Genomic DNA, 15,716 nt, shown 5'->3' with positions numbered 1-15,716 from the left:
TGATTCCTACTGGAATTATGATTTTTTTATGAGATTATTAATTTGGTATGATAATGAAATTAATATAGAGGCTAGGCTTCTCTTTTCTTTTTCTTTTTTCTTTGTTTTCCTTTTCTTCTTTCGGCCGGCTTAAATTACACAAAAGAATTATTTATCGCTTTTGGTAAATGATTTTTTTTTTCTAAAATATGGAAATTTTTGAAAAGACGCTCTAAATTTCAGGAGACTATAGAAGCCGCGAACTACATGTGAATATCCGTATATATTCAATAATCTTCATGCTTCACGTTGAATTAAAATCAAATAATGAGAGTTGACGTATTTCGAAAAAGTAATGGTAACTCGGATGTGAAAGTACTAGAAAAATCAACCGATTTAGTATAAAGACTTTCGATTAGACTTTTTGCATTGTTGCAATTAAGTCAATCCTTCCAATTTTGACTAAAAATTATTGATTTAGATGCAGGTTATCCCATATGACATGACAAGTACCAATATTTGCAAATTTTAAAATTTTGTAAATATTCTTTTGTGAATTTTTTATTATTTTTTTCTTTTTTAATGTGGTCTCGTTAATCGTTGGCAAGAGTCGTAGCCCTTGCCCAAGCCATAATAGGCTGCAGGCAAGGGCCGACCTTGCCAAATTCAGAAAGCTCAACCCCCACAGCCAAGTGAGGTCCACTTTTGCCAAATCTAGCAAGGGCTTGGTGGCGAGAGCTCTTGTCAACCAATGAGGTGTTAAAATGGGTCATATATGGGTCACTTGTTTTTAGATAATAGTAATTAAATGTGTTTCATAATTAAATGTTAAAGATATGTAGGTCTTAAGTGGGTCTTAAGTTAGTCTTAAATGAGTTGGATTAATAATCCATTTTTGACCAAAGCCTTATAATTTCTTTCTTTTCTCTTTAACTTTTCAAAAATATTTTTTATAAAAATCGAAATTAAATTATAATTTTTTTTTTTCTTTCTCCTTCCTCCTTCCGGCCGCCGCACGACGATGGTCGGCAATTGGCTAGGCGAGCCTCGAGCTCACCAACATCGGGTGAGCTTGAGCTTGCCGACCGGCGAGGCGGAGGTCTCACGACGCCGGTGAGGCTCGAGCCTCACCAATCTAGTGAGACACGAACTCATCGATGTCGAGCGAGGGGCGAGCTCGAGCTTGCCCGACGCCAGTAAGCCTCAAGCTTACCAAATCTTGAGAGGCTTGAGCCTCGCTGGCGAGACTCGTGTCGAGCAAGGCTCAAGGCTCGCCTGGCCTATGGCCGATGGCTAGCCAAAAAAAGAAGAAGAAGAAAAATAAAAAATGAAAAATGAAAATTATATCTAAAAATAAAAAAAATAATTAAATATGAAAATAATTAAAATTCAATTTTTAAAATAATTTTTTAAAAATTATAAAAATTATTCATTAAATTTATGTTGTATAAAACTATTTTAGCAATACTATTTTTTAAAAATTATATATATATATATATAATAAGCTTTATTAAATTTAGTTAAACGGGTCGGGTATAGATTGGGTATGGGTCGAGTCGAGTATGGGTCTAAAATTTTGTATTGTAATAAATGGGTCATAAACGGGTTAAATGGATCGATTTGGGTCGGACCATTTATGACCCGACCTAAACCCGACCCGACCTACCAGTTTAATAGGTCTACTACAACCATAATAAAAAATAAAATAAAAATAACATAAAAAAATTGTAAAATTTATCTATATCAGCACCTTTCGTGCCATGTAGTACGATCAATATAACGCTTTTCAAATAAACTCAATTGGCAAAAATGCAATAAATTTACTTTCCCTAACTTTTAATTGTCGAATATGTTCACTTTTGGGATTTGCTAATGAATAAATAAGAAAATTCGACACATGGTCGCAATCGAAAATTTGGAAAAGAAAAAAAAAATCCACAACCACATTAACAAGCAATTTTCCAATAATTTAGTGAGTCGAAAGTATAATTTTTAGATTTGCCAAGAACCGCGAATAAGATTTTGAACAATCAAAGCCCAACGTATCCAACAAGTGGGCTAACGAGAATCGTCTCTTTTACCCATACTCTACAATCGCATTACGCCCACTGGACTTTGGAGTACAGTTGAGGATTGGACATGAGTGGATACATCGGCATTCCATGGTTCTTCACTATGCAGATTGCTTGATGTTCTTATTGTAGCAGTGTCACCATTTTCATGTTAAGCTCCTACTCGTACTAATGTTAAGCTCCTCCTTCTTCCTTCTTTTTTTTTTTTTTTAATTCAAACTATTGGTCATTTTCTTTGTTATCCCTCTTCTTCTTTATTTTTATGTTTTCTTTTTCTTTTTTTAAATTGAATTTAAAATATTAAAAATTCGATTTTTAAAAATAAAAATAATCAAAATTCAATTTTTTAATATATATATATTAAAATTAAAAATTTTGGTAATTTTTCCAAAAAATGAAATTAGGTAACGAATAATGAAAAATATTATCCATTCAAATTTCAAATTTCAGCTATATACCAGAAAATATAGTTATTTTTTTTTTTTTTTGAAAAATGACTTTCTAGAAATATTTTTCGAAAATGTGATATTTTTCACGAAACAAAAGGACCTAAATCTTTTAATTCCTAAGTCGGAATGCATCACGCTGATCAATAGAATTGGGCTTGTTTAAGCATGTAAAAAATTGAGCAGGCCTGCACAGAATGCCATCTCACTTTGCGCTTATCTTTTGGCGAACAGGGGAATGAGATCTTTAAAGGGGAGGGCATCCTAGACGACAGACAAAGTCCGCTTTCCCTCGGACACAGCCGCCTCTGGGGACAGAACATGCCACGAGCCGCGCCTTCGCTCTCTGGTGTCGGCCACCCATTTGTTGGGTCAACATGCTGTGCGTGTCGAGTCAGTGCAGCAAAGCACGAGACATGCGCCGACCATTCCCGTATGCAGCTTCACTCCAGAGTTATTAGTACTAGTTTAGTACCGGCTTCAAAACCAGGAACCGGTAATTAGGTCGACCAGATCCATCCCTTGGGTCAAAAATAAGATGAAAACATGTTTCAGGCTACAAAACTAAGAATGTGTTGGTAATATTCCCGTTTTTCTATTTTTTTTTCCTCGAAACAGAAATAAAACAAAAATCCATTTGTCTAGATTTTTTTTTGTTGAGAACAAATTTGTTCCTAAAAATAGATATGAAACAAAAACAATAAAAAAAAAATTTACTTCGTTGTTTCCAACAACAACTCAAGAATCAAACCCAATTTTCTTTTTCTCTCCCTCCTTTTCTTCCCCAAGCCGATCGTTGGCCTCAACGATGGCTGGCATTTAGCCAAACGAGGCCCAATGACCTCACCGGAGCATCACCAGTCCCTAGTGAGGTCACCTTGAGCCTCGCCATGGCTAGGTAAGGCTCGACCTCACCTTGGCTAGGTAGGATCGACCTTGCTAAGCCATCACAAGATTAGCCTCAACAGCGATTGGACAAGCTTAACCTCACCATGAGCTGGCCCACTCCGACGAGGCCAACAACCGATCAAAGGGAGAAGGAGAAGAAGAAAAGGAAAAGAGAGAGAAGAAAAAAAATTCATAAAATTATTTTAAAAATTAAAAGAAATTATAAGTCATAAAATTATTTAGGTGTCATACCAAACACGTATCTATTTCGGAAATATAAATTTTGTACAATTACCACATGTTTTCTTTTGCTCAAGAGCGTATCTAAAGAATAAAAATAGAAAAAAATATATATTTTTGAATAGAATATGTTCCCGAATAATGGCATGGAAACCAAATCTTTTCAAATGTGAAAATTAGTCCTGTCCTGAACAGCTTAAAGCCCAATCGAGGGCAGATGGGAAGGCACCCACTAATGCACTGAGCGGTTCCTGAGGCCTCTCCTCGTTTTGGGTTCTTAAACTTGGGCTTACCCTGAAATCATCCACGAGTTAGTTCTCGATCCTCAAGAACCGACATCGTTCTCAGCACCTTTATCCTACTGCTTATCCACGAGATGCCCCCATCGTTTTCACCAGCCCACCTGTCCCTGTCGATCCAGCAAGAACTCCCCCCCAAAAGTGCACACAACTAGCCCATCAATCTATATCCGCAATTGCCATTTCTGGGTCAAGAAAATCTTCCGCAAAATCACGGGAAGACGCACGTCTCCCATCGCGTCCATGTTACACTTTAAAAGTCAAGCGCCGAATGGAGAGCTACGCAGACCTCAGCCCCAGCGACCCGGAGAAAAAGGTCAATCTTCCTATGAGCGGAGCAGCAGATTGATCATCACATCACAACCACCGTGTCCTTTTTCCCTTTCCTGACCCTCCTTCTCCTCCAAAGAGGTGGAAAAGGCAAGACAGAGACAAGATATCCAGCTCTGCTCGAGTCCTAAAACCCCACCGTTGCCTCTCTGTCCTCCATTCCAGGGTCTATTTCGTTTGGGTTGAAGCTTTACAGCTTTACAAACATTTTCGTGGGCTTATCTATCCTCCGTCCCCCACGCAAATATCGATCTAATCTATGCGGAAGCTACGCCGCACGAACAGATCAGATGGGCATTTCCATTTCGGGTACTGTCTTACCTGACACACGAACCGATCCAGATTCTTCATAGCTGTCATCTTCTTCCCTCTTGTGTCGCATATAAACATCACGGATCAATTAAGACTGGCTTCTGAGTGACGACGCAACTAATTACCGGAAAACTTGCATGGCATGAACATGGCTGGACCCACGTTCCGGTTGGTAATGTAGGGTCAATGCGCAAAAATGAAGAAAAGCAAAGATCCAGCGAATGATCATCGGGGCCCCCCACAAAGCCATGCGCAAAAGATGGGGAAGTAAACAAAATGCACATGATCACCTGATGGTGACCCAAAGAGAAAGTGTATAATCATTGGATAGCTATAATATTTGTGATTCCTTCTTTTATGTACCAAAGCATAAACATCCTTTCTTTCAATTCTCTGTAGGCAAATATTTACTTAAAAACAACAGCTTCTCACATTCTTCTTTCTCTGCACAATTTCTTTACTTCCTTTGTTCAACTATAACAGCAAGACTCTACTATTACTAAACTTATCCTCTAACACACCCACAAGCTCTGATGAAAAGCTTGTAACTTTGACTCTGTATAAAACCCTTGTCATGAAATTAGCTTCTTCTCTGTGCATCAATTTCTTTTGCCTGAACTACTTTCGCCGGTGAAACACGGAGGACTTAAATCGCGCGTCCCTCCTGAGCAGCAGCTAGTTGAAACTGCAGAAAGGAACAAGAAAGAGAGAAAAGTCCAGTTGTATGTCGAACTCGCCACATGGTATTCGAGTTCTTCGGTCCTCTATAGTTGCTTTGTTTTTTTTTTTTTTTTTTTTCCCTGGTTGTCTATGTAACTGTTGAAATTCCAGTCCCTATTGTAGATGCGAATGGGCTGTCAGGAAGATTGATTCCTTGGCTGCTACAAAGTGGGAAAAAAAAAAGAAGAGGTTAAATTAGACATGCTATATAATTAGATGCAAATCAATCGAAATGACCAAGTTTTAATTTCGATCTCTGCTATAGTGAAGTCATGTGGTAATAAAAAGATAAGATCGCGATTTTCAGCAGTATAGTCATGAACTCTGTTTCAGAATGTCAGAGAATCATAGTAGACTTTTTACCTATCCTGTTCGGTGCAATTAGTGACCCGCAGCGAGATTTTGCTGGTGTTGCTCGAACCATTTTGTACGAAATCTAGGAAGTGATTAAAATGATCAGCAGGTGGTGACACTGCTGGTTCTTCATGGCCTACACAGAAAGAACGAGTCATCAGAAATTAAACGACATCATCAAAGATAGGGGGGAGAAATGAATAATTGAGAGAATAGAGAGGAGTCAAGAAAAGAGGCATAAAGATGCATTGCAGACCTTCTGATGGGTTCAATTGGTCCATTAAGTGCCCAAAGTATACAGGGCGGGCCAAAGCTTTTGGTGCCATATGAAATTCTGCAAAGCGTCTCCTCTCGAATTCAAGTGCAGTTTCATGCTCTTGGATGACCTCCTTCCTAAGAAACCTTGAATTATCACAACTTCTTGGCACTGAAAAACAATAGTTTTGGAGACACGCAAACCGATGAGAACACGTAGATCAAGAAGATTCTGCACAAAAGATGCATGCACCGTCAACGGTATCATCTACTCACTTGACTGAATATCAGTCTCCCCTTCTATAAGGTGCTGATTGTAATTAAATGTGAGATTCTGCATTTTCTCCATATACCTTCTGCGCATAAGTAAATTTCAAACCGTCAAAAGAGATCATCAGATAAAGGGAAAGCACCTTTGGATACAGTTCTTATACAGTACACTTCACATAAAAACCAGTGAAAAGGAAACAACAACCGACAATGCCAGCTGAAATTAAGAATTAATACTCGGTGCATATGTAGATATAGTAAAAAATTTATTCCTTTTAGCAACCAAAGCGGCATATGTTCTATAGTTGGTCAACCAACTACTATAAAGTGGAAAAATAATATATGTATGTATTGATTGTACACTAGAATAATGTAAATAATGGTAAATAAAGAACGGAAGCGCACAGCACTGACGCAGAACTCAAGACAGCTGGAAATTACTAGGTCAAGCACTAATGAAAAGTTCGTTCAGATGGTGATGGTTTTATTTTGTTTATTCTTAAAGAGGGTACTAAAAGGTAAAAGAATGCATAATTATTTCAATTAATGATTCAAATTAATGATTGTTTTTTACTTAATATATATCACGACATGACCCCTAAAAGTGCACTCCGAAAGAAATGCACCATCAAGCAACAAACCACCGATTAAACACGGATAACAAATGACTACACAAATGACTACGACGCGGAATGGCAACAAAAACCCACCAAAACAACGTTTGAAATACGTAAGTTCACCTGTCAAAAAGCCTCGACTTCTCCTTGTACGGTTTCACAAGAACACGAGCGTTACATATAAAGTGAGGATTTCCCTTGGCCAAAACCTGCTTGGCCGTTTCTGCAAAGACAAAAGTGACGAATCCGAACATCCTTTTCTGTTGGCAAGGAATCCTAACATCTTGAACAGGTCCAAAATTACTGCATCAAAGTAACCAATGGGTTATTCACAATGTGAGGTGCTTCTGGCAGAAAAGTAGACAGAAAATGCGCTTCCATACTTGAAGTAATGCGAAACGTCTTGTTCAGTAAAAACACTCTCCGCCGGAAACGTAAGATATATTTGCCGAGACCCAGAGTTTACACCTGGATCACATCTTTCAATCGTATAGTCCAAGTACTTTTGAGCATCCTCCGCCAAAATCACAGAGTGTTGGCCATGTGGTCTGTGAGATTTTAGGAACAATGTTAAAAGGCAGAACACCAGCATGAAATGTTTAAAAACCTCTAAATTCATAGGAAGTACCTGTCAATAAGACAAATGCTGCTCTTAAGCCGAGAAAGAAGCTTCGACAAACTAAAACCAGCCTTGCCATGTCTTTGGCTCTCTGTTAGATACCCCTCGGCCTGAAGTGTCCTCCCATACTTCTCATAATACAACATGGGTAAAGAAGCGATTGAAACAGGCATTCCTCCTCTTGATTTCAAAAGCTCGGCAAGCTCCATTTCTAGTTTGTCAAGAGATCCTTGAATAAATGCATGATCATCATTTCCTATCTCATTGTAATTTGCATTAAAATGCTGTGAAAAGCTCTCCGGCATAAGATGGCCGTGAAAGTACCGACAGTTGTTCCCGTGCTTGCAAAACCCCTTATTGAAGTAATGGCAAATCTTAACAGGAAAATCTGGTAAACTTGGAGACCTACGACTCGATTTTGCACAAATTGCAGCCTCAGGGAAATAATAACTCCCCATAAACTCCGAACCGCTGAAGTTGGCAAACTCAGCAGGGTCCTCCAAACCCAAGTGGCGAACTTGGTTTATGAGATGAAAATCATCAGGCACGTGACCACCAGGAACCTGCGATTCCCAGTATGGGCTGGTGATTCGGAGAGACGATGGAGGTGAAAGTGCAGGGGCTGACGCTGGCGAAAACGGAGTGAATTGCACAGGAATTTCTGCAGCAGACTGAATACTAACCGTTGGTGCAGAATTTACATGGGCTAACTTATTAACAGATACTGCTGGTTTAGACAATCCCAGTTCGGATTTTGCTTTGGCGATCAAGGAGTGAATCGCATTATCAGGGCTGAAGGCGAGCCTGATCATCTCGCGTTCGCCATGATCTTGCAAAAGAAGATATCCAATGATCTTCGAGACATTCTCGGGCTCGAGTTTCTGGATCCTGTTGTACACAACTTTGGTGGACTCTGAAAAGTCCATCGCAAACCCTGCAAAAAGCTAGAACTTTAAAGAGTATGCATGAGTGCAAACAACAGAAACAGCAAAAAGGAAAATAAAAATAAAAATTGAAACAGTTGCAGATCTGGCAATCAAGATATTACTATAATCCCGCAAAAATGCATTCAAAGCTATTCCACGACATTTGGCGTGTCGAAGTTGATGATTATAGTGAAAACACCAATGAGCAATTTATTTTATTTTTTTGCCCCGGAAAGGCATTATGCTATATGTAATCAAAATATTCATTCTCTCTGTTCTTTTCCTATCCAAGGAAATTAACAGACGCAGGGAAAAGATTATAACCAAGAGAAAGCCAGATCAAAATTTTCAGAAAAGTAAAAGTCTGAAAGAGAGGCAAAGATAAACTTCTGAAGCGTAAATTTATGACGTCTAACTAATAGCTATCAGGAAAAGGAAAGAAGAAGGCCTCAATATTTTATGCAGAAAAAAAAATGGGATTTTTTTCCCCATTTCTCTGAGAACCATAGCAACAAAAAAAAAAAAAAACTCAAACCACTTTCTTTTTCCTGTTTTGACTAAAAACTCACATTTTCCCCTATTCTATCATCTCCTTCTCTATGAAAAACTGTCAATTTATAGACATCTCCACAAGTGACCCAACACGAAGGAACAGTAAAGGTTAAATTTTCTAGTTTGAAAGACACAAACATAACCGGACCACAATTGTCTGCCGGAACCGAAAGGCTTCCCACTCTCTTACATCCTGAGAACAATTCCAAACCACAGAAAAAAAAAATGACAAATGAAACTCGAAATTCCTCCTCTTTTTTACCCCCCGAGAACTGCAACACAACAGAATTTCAAGCTTTCGTTACCATTTTTTTTTCCAGAAAAAAAATTATCCACGCGCCAAGAACAGAAGCAAAATGAAGTCAAACTCACACAACAAAGACAAAACACGAAAGGGTTATCGTTTATCATCCCCAAATCACTCCTTCTCCCCAAAAAAAAACAGAGAGAAAAAAAGGCAATGTTTTGGAAGAAAAACACAACCCATTTCCAGAATAATAAAACAATAGGCCAACAATGACACCAGAAGATGAATACAGAGATACATATACACACGTATATGCACACACGACCAAATTCAGAGGAAAACCACCCCCAAAACCCACGTATTCCAAACCAATTAACCCCCAGAAACAGAGAAAAATGCAGGGGAAACAACACGAAAATCCCAAGTCTCGAGCCTTATTTTCCCTTGCTTTCAGTGCGAAAAACACACGACGGTACATACACGTACTCACCACAAACTCTTCAACCGGGGGCCTTCTATGGAGAGAAAAACTTCAAATTCAGACAAGCCAATCCATGGCCCTCAACCTCCTCCCTCCCTCCCTCTCTCTCTCTCTCTCTCTCTGCTTTTTTTGGTGGGGGTGCTATTTTTAACTGTGTTTCCCGGAGTTCAACCCCTTGGCAGCAGCAAGCGAGTCAGCGACAACAACACGCCTTTTTTAAATAAGGGAGGCGAACGGAAAAAGAAAAGAAAAACCCAAAAGCCCAAAAAAACCAAAACTGACAATAAATGGATAGCTATAAAGAGAGCGCCATGTCTTTTTGCTCCAAAACGAGACCCCAACCCACCTCACGCTCCCTTTATATAAGCCACCCGCGCACGCACCCAGCAACGCCCATGACTTTATCTCGAATTAATCCAAAAAAGAAGAAGAAAGAAATAAACGTGACTGAGCAGGAAACCAAAAGAAAAAAAATCATATCTTTGATTGCTAATTTACTGCCACTTGCATTTCTTTAATCACCCATCATCCCTCTCTGTCTCTCTCTTTCTCTCTCTCTTTCTCCCCTGTTGCTGTCACTCAAGAAATCATCCATGGATTTCTTGAGAAAGGGATGAGCTTTCTCTCTCGCAATTCATCATCATCCACGTCATCGTCATCATCATCATCATCTTCTTCGTTTCGTTTCGAGCGTTAAATAGCGAGGGAATTAAAAAAAAAAAAAAGTTAATAAATTGGAGAGATAATGAGAGCGCGCGGGGGTGATTTACAGGGTGTACTTTGAACTGCGTCGCCCCCCGCGAGAGAAAATTACGGGGGGATTTTTAGTGGGGATGCGCCTGGATTTCCGAAACGGGCACGCGTGCGGATTGACGGGAATGCCCCCGCCGCGGCCGCGGAACCTCGAGGCTGCCATCTCTGTCTCTCTCTCTCCGGAGTTCGTGAATTTCTATGTGTGGTTACAGGGCGGACGAACTGAAAATCTGTCGGCTCTCCTTGTCCGTGTCCTCGAACGGGCGATCCTACGGTGCGGCCAGCACACCGTTTTCGAATCGGTGTGAGCGAATCCTGGCCGTTGATCATAGCGATCTTTTTCTTTCTTCAATTTTTTTTTTTTATTATGGCGATCGATTCGATTAAAGATGTTATTTAGAGTGCTGAGTAACATAGATTTGAGACATGTGCTAATGAAATATTATTTGTTCTCCGAGTGCACAATGAAATATCGACATGACTTATTTGTTCGGAGATTTCTAGTTTCAAAGCAGTTCGAAAAGTAGAATTGAAAACACTAAATAAAATGATCGAACGTTCAATATAGACAAAATTGAAAAGAAATATGATAGTCTTTGCATTCAATTGATCGCTAGGAAGATAGGTCAACACGAGTCTACTATTTATTCAAACTATTCAATTAACTTTGTGTTGGACAATTGAAAAGACCAACAGAACGTGTTCATACACTGATTTCTACTTCCAACTCTTGTGGATCAACCACTAGAGAGGCGATAGTTAGAAAGTAAGAATCTAAAACGCATGAGAGAACGGTCTAGTATGCGTTACAAACAACGCAAAGAGAAAACGACAATCTTATATATAATCAATCATGACGATGATTGAGTGACGTGAGCCTAATATCTATTCTAACGGTTGAATTTACTATATTATATACGGTGATACGAGATTTGTCTCAATATGGTATTTCATTTTAACTAAATATGAATGGTCGCAAAATTTAAATAATAGTAAATTTTCAGCATTAAATAAGAAAGATAATATAGATAATTTATGAATTTTGACCGAATATACAATAAGGTGTTTAAATTTTTAATTTACTGGATGTAATCCTTGAATTTAGATCGGTATGTATAGCCTCTTTCTCTTAGCGAAATGTCGGAAGCAACGAGGGTGCACGGTAGCCGCGGCGCAGGGGATCAGGGAGGGGGTGCTGGGCCCCACGGAGGGAGGAATCAGCGGCTGCGATCCTCCCAACTTCGAGAAGCTGTTTTCCTCCCTCTTTGCCGGTTCCGTTGGATTCCCGCCAGAAGAAGGAAACGCGAAACCCCCCGCCCGAGGCGCTTGCATGCGCGCCACGTGTCGGCCCGAGGCGCGGGTCCTGCACGGTTTCCTCTTGGGTTTTTTTGCGGTGATCCGCGGTGCGGGACCAGGGGGGCGCGCGGTGCTCCCGCCCGCGCCGTATTCGGATCTCGGGATTTTTTTGGATCGTTACGTGGATATGCAGAGAATCAGGACCGCGCAGGGTAAATCCGGTGGGACCCACCTCATCTACAGAATTTCTCTCCCCTTTTTTTTCTTTTTTCTTTTTTTGTCCCTTTTTCCCTTTTCTGTCCCCTCCTTTTGCGGGTTCCAAATCCAAACGTGGCCCGGAGATTCGGTGGCTTCCATCTTCCCGGTCCGGTTCGACGGCTGTCCGGTCCGGTCCGGTCCGCGGAGGGGGCGGGGGGGGGTGGGGAGAACCGGACCGCGCGCATCATCACGTCTTCCGTGATCAGCGGCCGATAATAATTGCCTCAACCCGCGAATTTCACAACTAACTAAGCAAATAATTATCATCCCCAAAAGAATAAAACATAAAAAACCAATTTGTAATAGTTCGCCAACTTAGCATGCAAGTTCGCAGATGGAAGTGCGGCGATTTGAAGCTAAACCTCAGACGACGAAGACCGACCACGAATGGATGGAGTTTTTGTTATTTTAATCTCGATTTTTTTTATTATTAATTGTCGAAATGGGTTAGAGGAGAAAGAAGAGAAAAGGGCGAATTGGACAAAACGCAAGCCCCATCTCAAAATTCCTAATACGTTGGGATTGCCCGATTAACCGGGAGATTATCTCGCTATTGAATTTGTTAAAAACCTTGCCTAATTTGCCGGTCTCCCAGCAAGTATCTAGTAATAATCCTCTTTACGCGGTTATTTCCAATTTCGAAAAAGCTTTTTCTTTTTTTCCGCAAGAGCTAAAATTATTTTATTAAAAGAAAAAGGGTCCTTTTCCTCGTGCCGCCACGTCACCATTCCGTATGGAATTTATGTTGTCACGGTGGTGGTTTAACACTAAGTACCGTGACATAAGACAATTCCGACGATAGCATTTATATTAATTATAAACCGACCATAAAGAAAAGGAGCTTTTAATTATCGATTATGTTGGTAGCTAGCACGTACATACGGACATTTCATAAAAATAATTATATTTTAAATAGTAGTGATGATGATGCCGGATTATCCAAGCTTTGATGGAGACATTTGATTGCATTTCTTTTATTAATTGGTTTTCCGAAAGGGGTATAAGATTTCATTGAACAGTAGTGCAAGCCAACCCGAATTGATGGACCCCAAAAAAAAAAAAAAAAAGTTTATGGTCGACATGATTAGAGGGGAGCAATTTAGTGGTTCGCATTTTGGAGATTATGTTCAAGTTTAATAAATTAAATCAAGCGACTCTTTTTATTAGCAAATAATGGGGATTTCACCCTAGCACACATTGTTGACAAAGGCCAGTGTGTACATTACAATGAAAACTAAATGTATAAAAATAAATATCTTGATTGTAGAGTATATAAATCGAATTTTTGATAAGTACCAACCTCTAGGTCGCCTTTTAATAATACCCAATTATCAATAAGAATCGCATGTTTGATAATGATACACAAGGGATTCACTAATTGACTTTATTATTTGGAGTTATGTTAAATGTTAGTTGAGTCGGGGTTTAGTGTATAGAGACCTTGTATGAAATAGCCGGTGATCAGTATATGTATATTGAGGTGAATAATCGAAATCACAAGAAAAGCAAAGCAACCCGAGGTCATACGTTATGTTAAATGCTAGTTGAGTTGATGTTTAGTGTATTAAGACTCTGTATAAAATGGCTGGTGATCAGTATATATAATGATGATAGGTATTGTTTTAGTTGTCATGATATTTCTAATGATGATATGGATAATTTCTCACACATTTTTCGCCAGTAACTAATATCTACGCCATCACTGCGAAACCCTATATTTCTTTGGAAAAAATATTAATTTATTTTTCTATATGATTTGAAATGTCTCGTGAGCATAGAATGATTTCACGCGACAAACAGGAATTTTCTTGATTTACGTCCAATAACAACATAATCAGTCCGAAGATGCATGTTTGCTGTCGTCACGATGAATATATCAATATAATAAAATGTCCCAATGAATTTTACGTTTCTGTGATACTAAAAATAACGTAATTAAAAAGTATCGAGAAAAAAAAAAGAAAAGAAAAAAAGAAATCTGTTTCATGGGAGGCAGTGCTGGTGTTATGCTGGCATTGGTAGGTTTAAGGGCAAAACACAGTTAACGAATTAAATTAAACTATATTAAGTTAAATTAAATTAAAATGAGGAGATAATTAATTATAAATTAATGAGCATCGAAATCAGCGACGAATTGGCAGCTCCAAGAGTTGAGAATTGTTAATGCCGTGTTCAAAAGGTTGCTTAAGCAGTTCGATGCCGAAATTCGATGTCGAGTCAATCTCTATTTTATTGTACTATCTTTATTTTTTTTTTCTCGGTGGGTTATTTTATCGATATTTCCTCGTTCATTTCGAAGAAATATAAAATATATCATTATGAATGTCGTGCGTGACTGCTCTGTCTCCAAGACGGATCTCGCTAGAGCAATGTAGATAACAAGAGGGATTTCTCAGTCAAGTCAGTCGTTGCTTGATCTTGTTTTAGTGATCTAATTTTAGAGAATTGTGAAATTAGACATCCGAAGAGTTGTGAACGAGATAACCCAATAAAGAAATGACGAGATCCTCCTCTTGGAATTTAGCTAATCAGAACAAATTATGTAGCATACACACGATATTATCGTATATATAGAAAATCCTCAATTTGTGATCGAATCCTAATTTCATCCTAAATCTTTTTTGTCTTGTAAAAAATCATCAGCTTTAGGTCATGTTCTAATTCTACCATAAATTTTTTTTTGTCGCATAAAGAATCACAAATTTTTACTTGAGTCTCATATTTACCTCCATTAACACTTCGTCAAAATTGCCTTTAGTGATAAGGGGATTGATTCTCAATCCGGTTCGGTTTTGGGTGATCTAGTAAAATCGATCGAGTTCAAATGAGATAATGCATTGAACTCCATAAGAGGCGAAAGAGACGGGGGGAAAAAAAAAAGAGAGTAGGCATGAGTGTGGTGAGGTGGAAGGGAAAGATCAAAAGAGGAGAGGAGATGTGTGTGAGAGTTTTTAAGAAATACAAATAATATATGAATAACAATTGGCTCAGGTAATCTTGTTCAATCCAATTCCTCCCTTGGATCCATACCGACACTCTTAGGAATCGGACCCAATCGGCCGATTTGGCCCAGTTTCGGTAGATCCTAGTTTCGGTCGATTCATTTTGCTCTCCCCTACTTAGTGATGTGGTATTTTTCATGTCGCCACTCTAGTTTTTTCCCAAATTTCAAATCCAATAAGACATCTTTTGGAAATGAATTTCCACGTTAGCCCGAATGATGTTGTTCTGAATCTAAAATTTGGGTAAAAACTATAGCAATTAGGGTTGACATTTTTCAAATGCTCTTACTTTTAAATGAGTCTTCCTTCCATCTCGTCAATTCTTGTGTTTGGGAATCTTCCATCTTTGGCGGTCAGAGAGCTTGTGCTCTAGAGCTTTCTATCTCTTGGTTGTTAAAGGAAATTTCGGAATGAGGGTTAATGCGCTTAGAGTTGGAACCAAAGTAAAAATTGGTGATTAAAGTCGAGGATAAAATTGGAATTGGACCAAAAGTTAAGGATTTTTTAGATGTAAAGTTTTAGGTTTTTATGAAATGAAGAAAGGTTTAGGGTAAAATTGTAATAAAACCTACATTTGGGTTTATGGAGGTATTAGTTTGTAAAGTGATGACCCTATGATTGATTTCTTGACACATAGGTTTAGGATGAGTAGTCGCCAAACATTAAATGCTATCTAGATCGACGGTTTCGATTCGATTTTTTTTACTTAAAAGAAATGTTATATCGCGTTATTGTACTTATACTATTGGATCGCAATGAAAAAAGTAATATAAGGATAAAGTTCATCATCCTCATATATT

At 38.8% G+C, this 15,716-nt stretch overlaps 1 protein-coding gene across 3 annotated transcripts; it reads right to left on the bottom strand.

Moving 5' to 3' along the window:
- Positions 1–4,879: 4,879 nt before the first annotated feature.
- On the bottom strand, positions 4,880–9,947 carry LOC104424659 (zinc finger CCCH domain-containing protein 18). 3 transcript variants are annotated; one of them, XM_010037140.3, is made up of 8 exons: positions 9,617–9,947; positions 7,411–8,335; positions 7,166–7,330; positions 6,906–7,085; positions 6,172–6,251; positions 5,897–6,067; positions 5,650–5,776; positions 4,880–5,444 (listed from the first exon to the last, which is right to left on the bottom strand). In XM_010037140.3, exons 2-8 carry the CDS (start codon positions 8,325–8,327, stop codon positions 5,375–5,377), a joined length of 1,710 nt encoding a protein of 569 aa, XP_010035442.2. In that variant the 5' UTR covers positions 8,328–8,335; positions 9,617–9,947; the 3' UTR covers positions 4,880–5,374. The 3 variants fall into 3 exon arrangements, with proteins under 3 accessions (XP_010035442.2, XP_010035441.2, XP_010035440.2); XM_010037139.3 differs by having other exon boundaries at positions 4,890–5,447; positions 7,411–8,345; XM_010037138.3 differs by having other exon boundaries at positions 4,890–5,447.
- Between the last annotated feature and the right edge of the window lie 5,769 nt (positions 9,948–15,716).

This window comes from Eucalyptus grandis, chromosome 11 (genome assembly GCF_016545825.1).
Source record: "Eucalyptus grandis isolate ANBG69807.140 chromosome 11, ASM1654582v1, whole genome shotgun sequence".
NCBI classification, from domain to species: Eukaryota; Viridiplantae; Streptophyta; class Magnoliopsida; order Myrtales; family Myrtaceae; genus Eucalyptus; species Eucalyptus grandis.
This window is presented reverse-complemented; position numbering and strand designations above follow the sequence as displayed.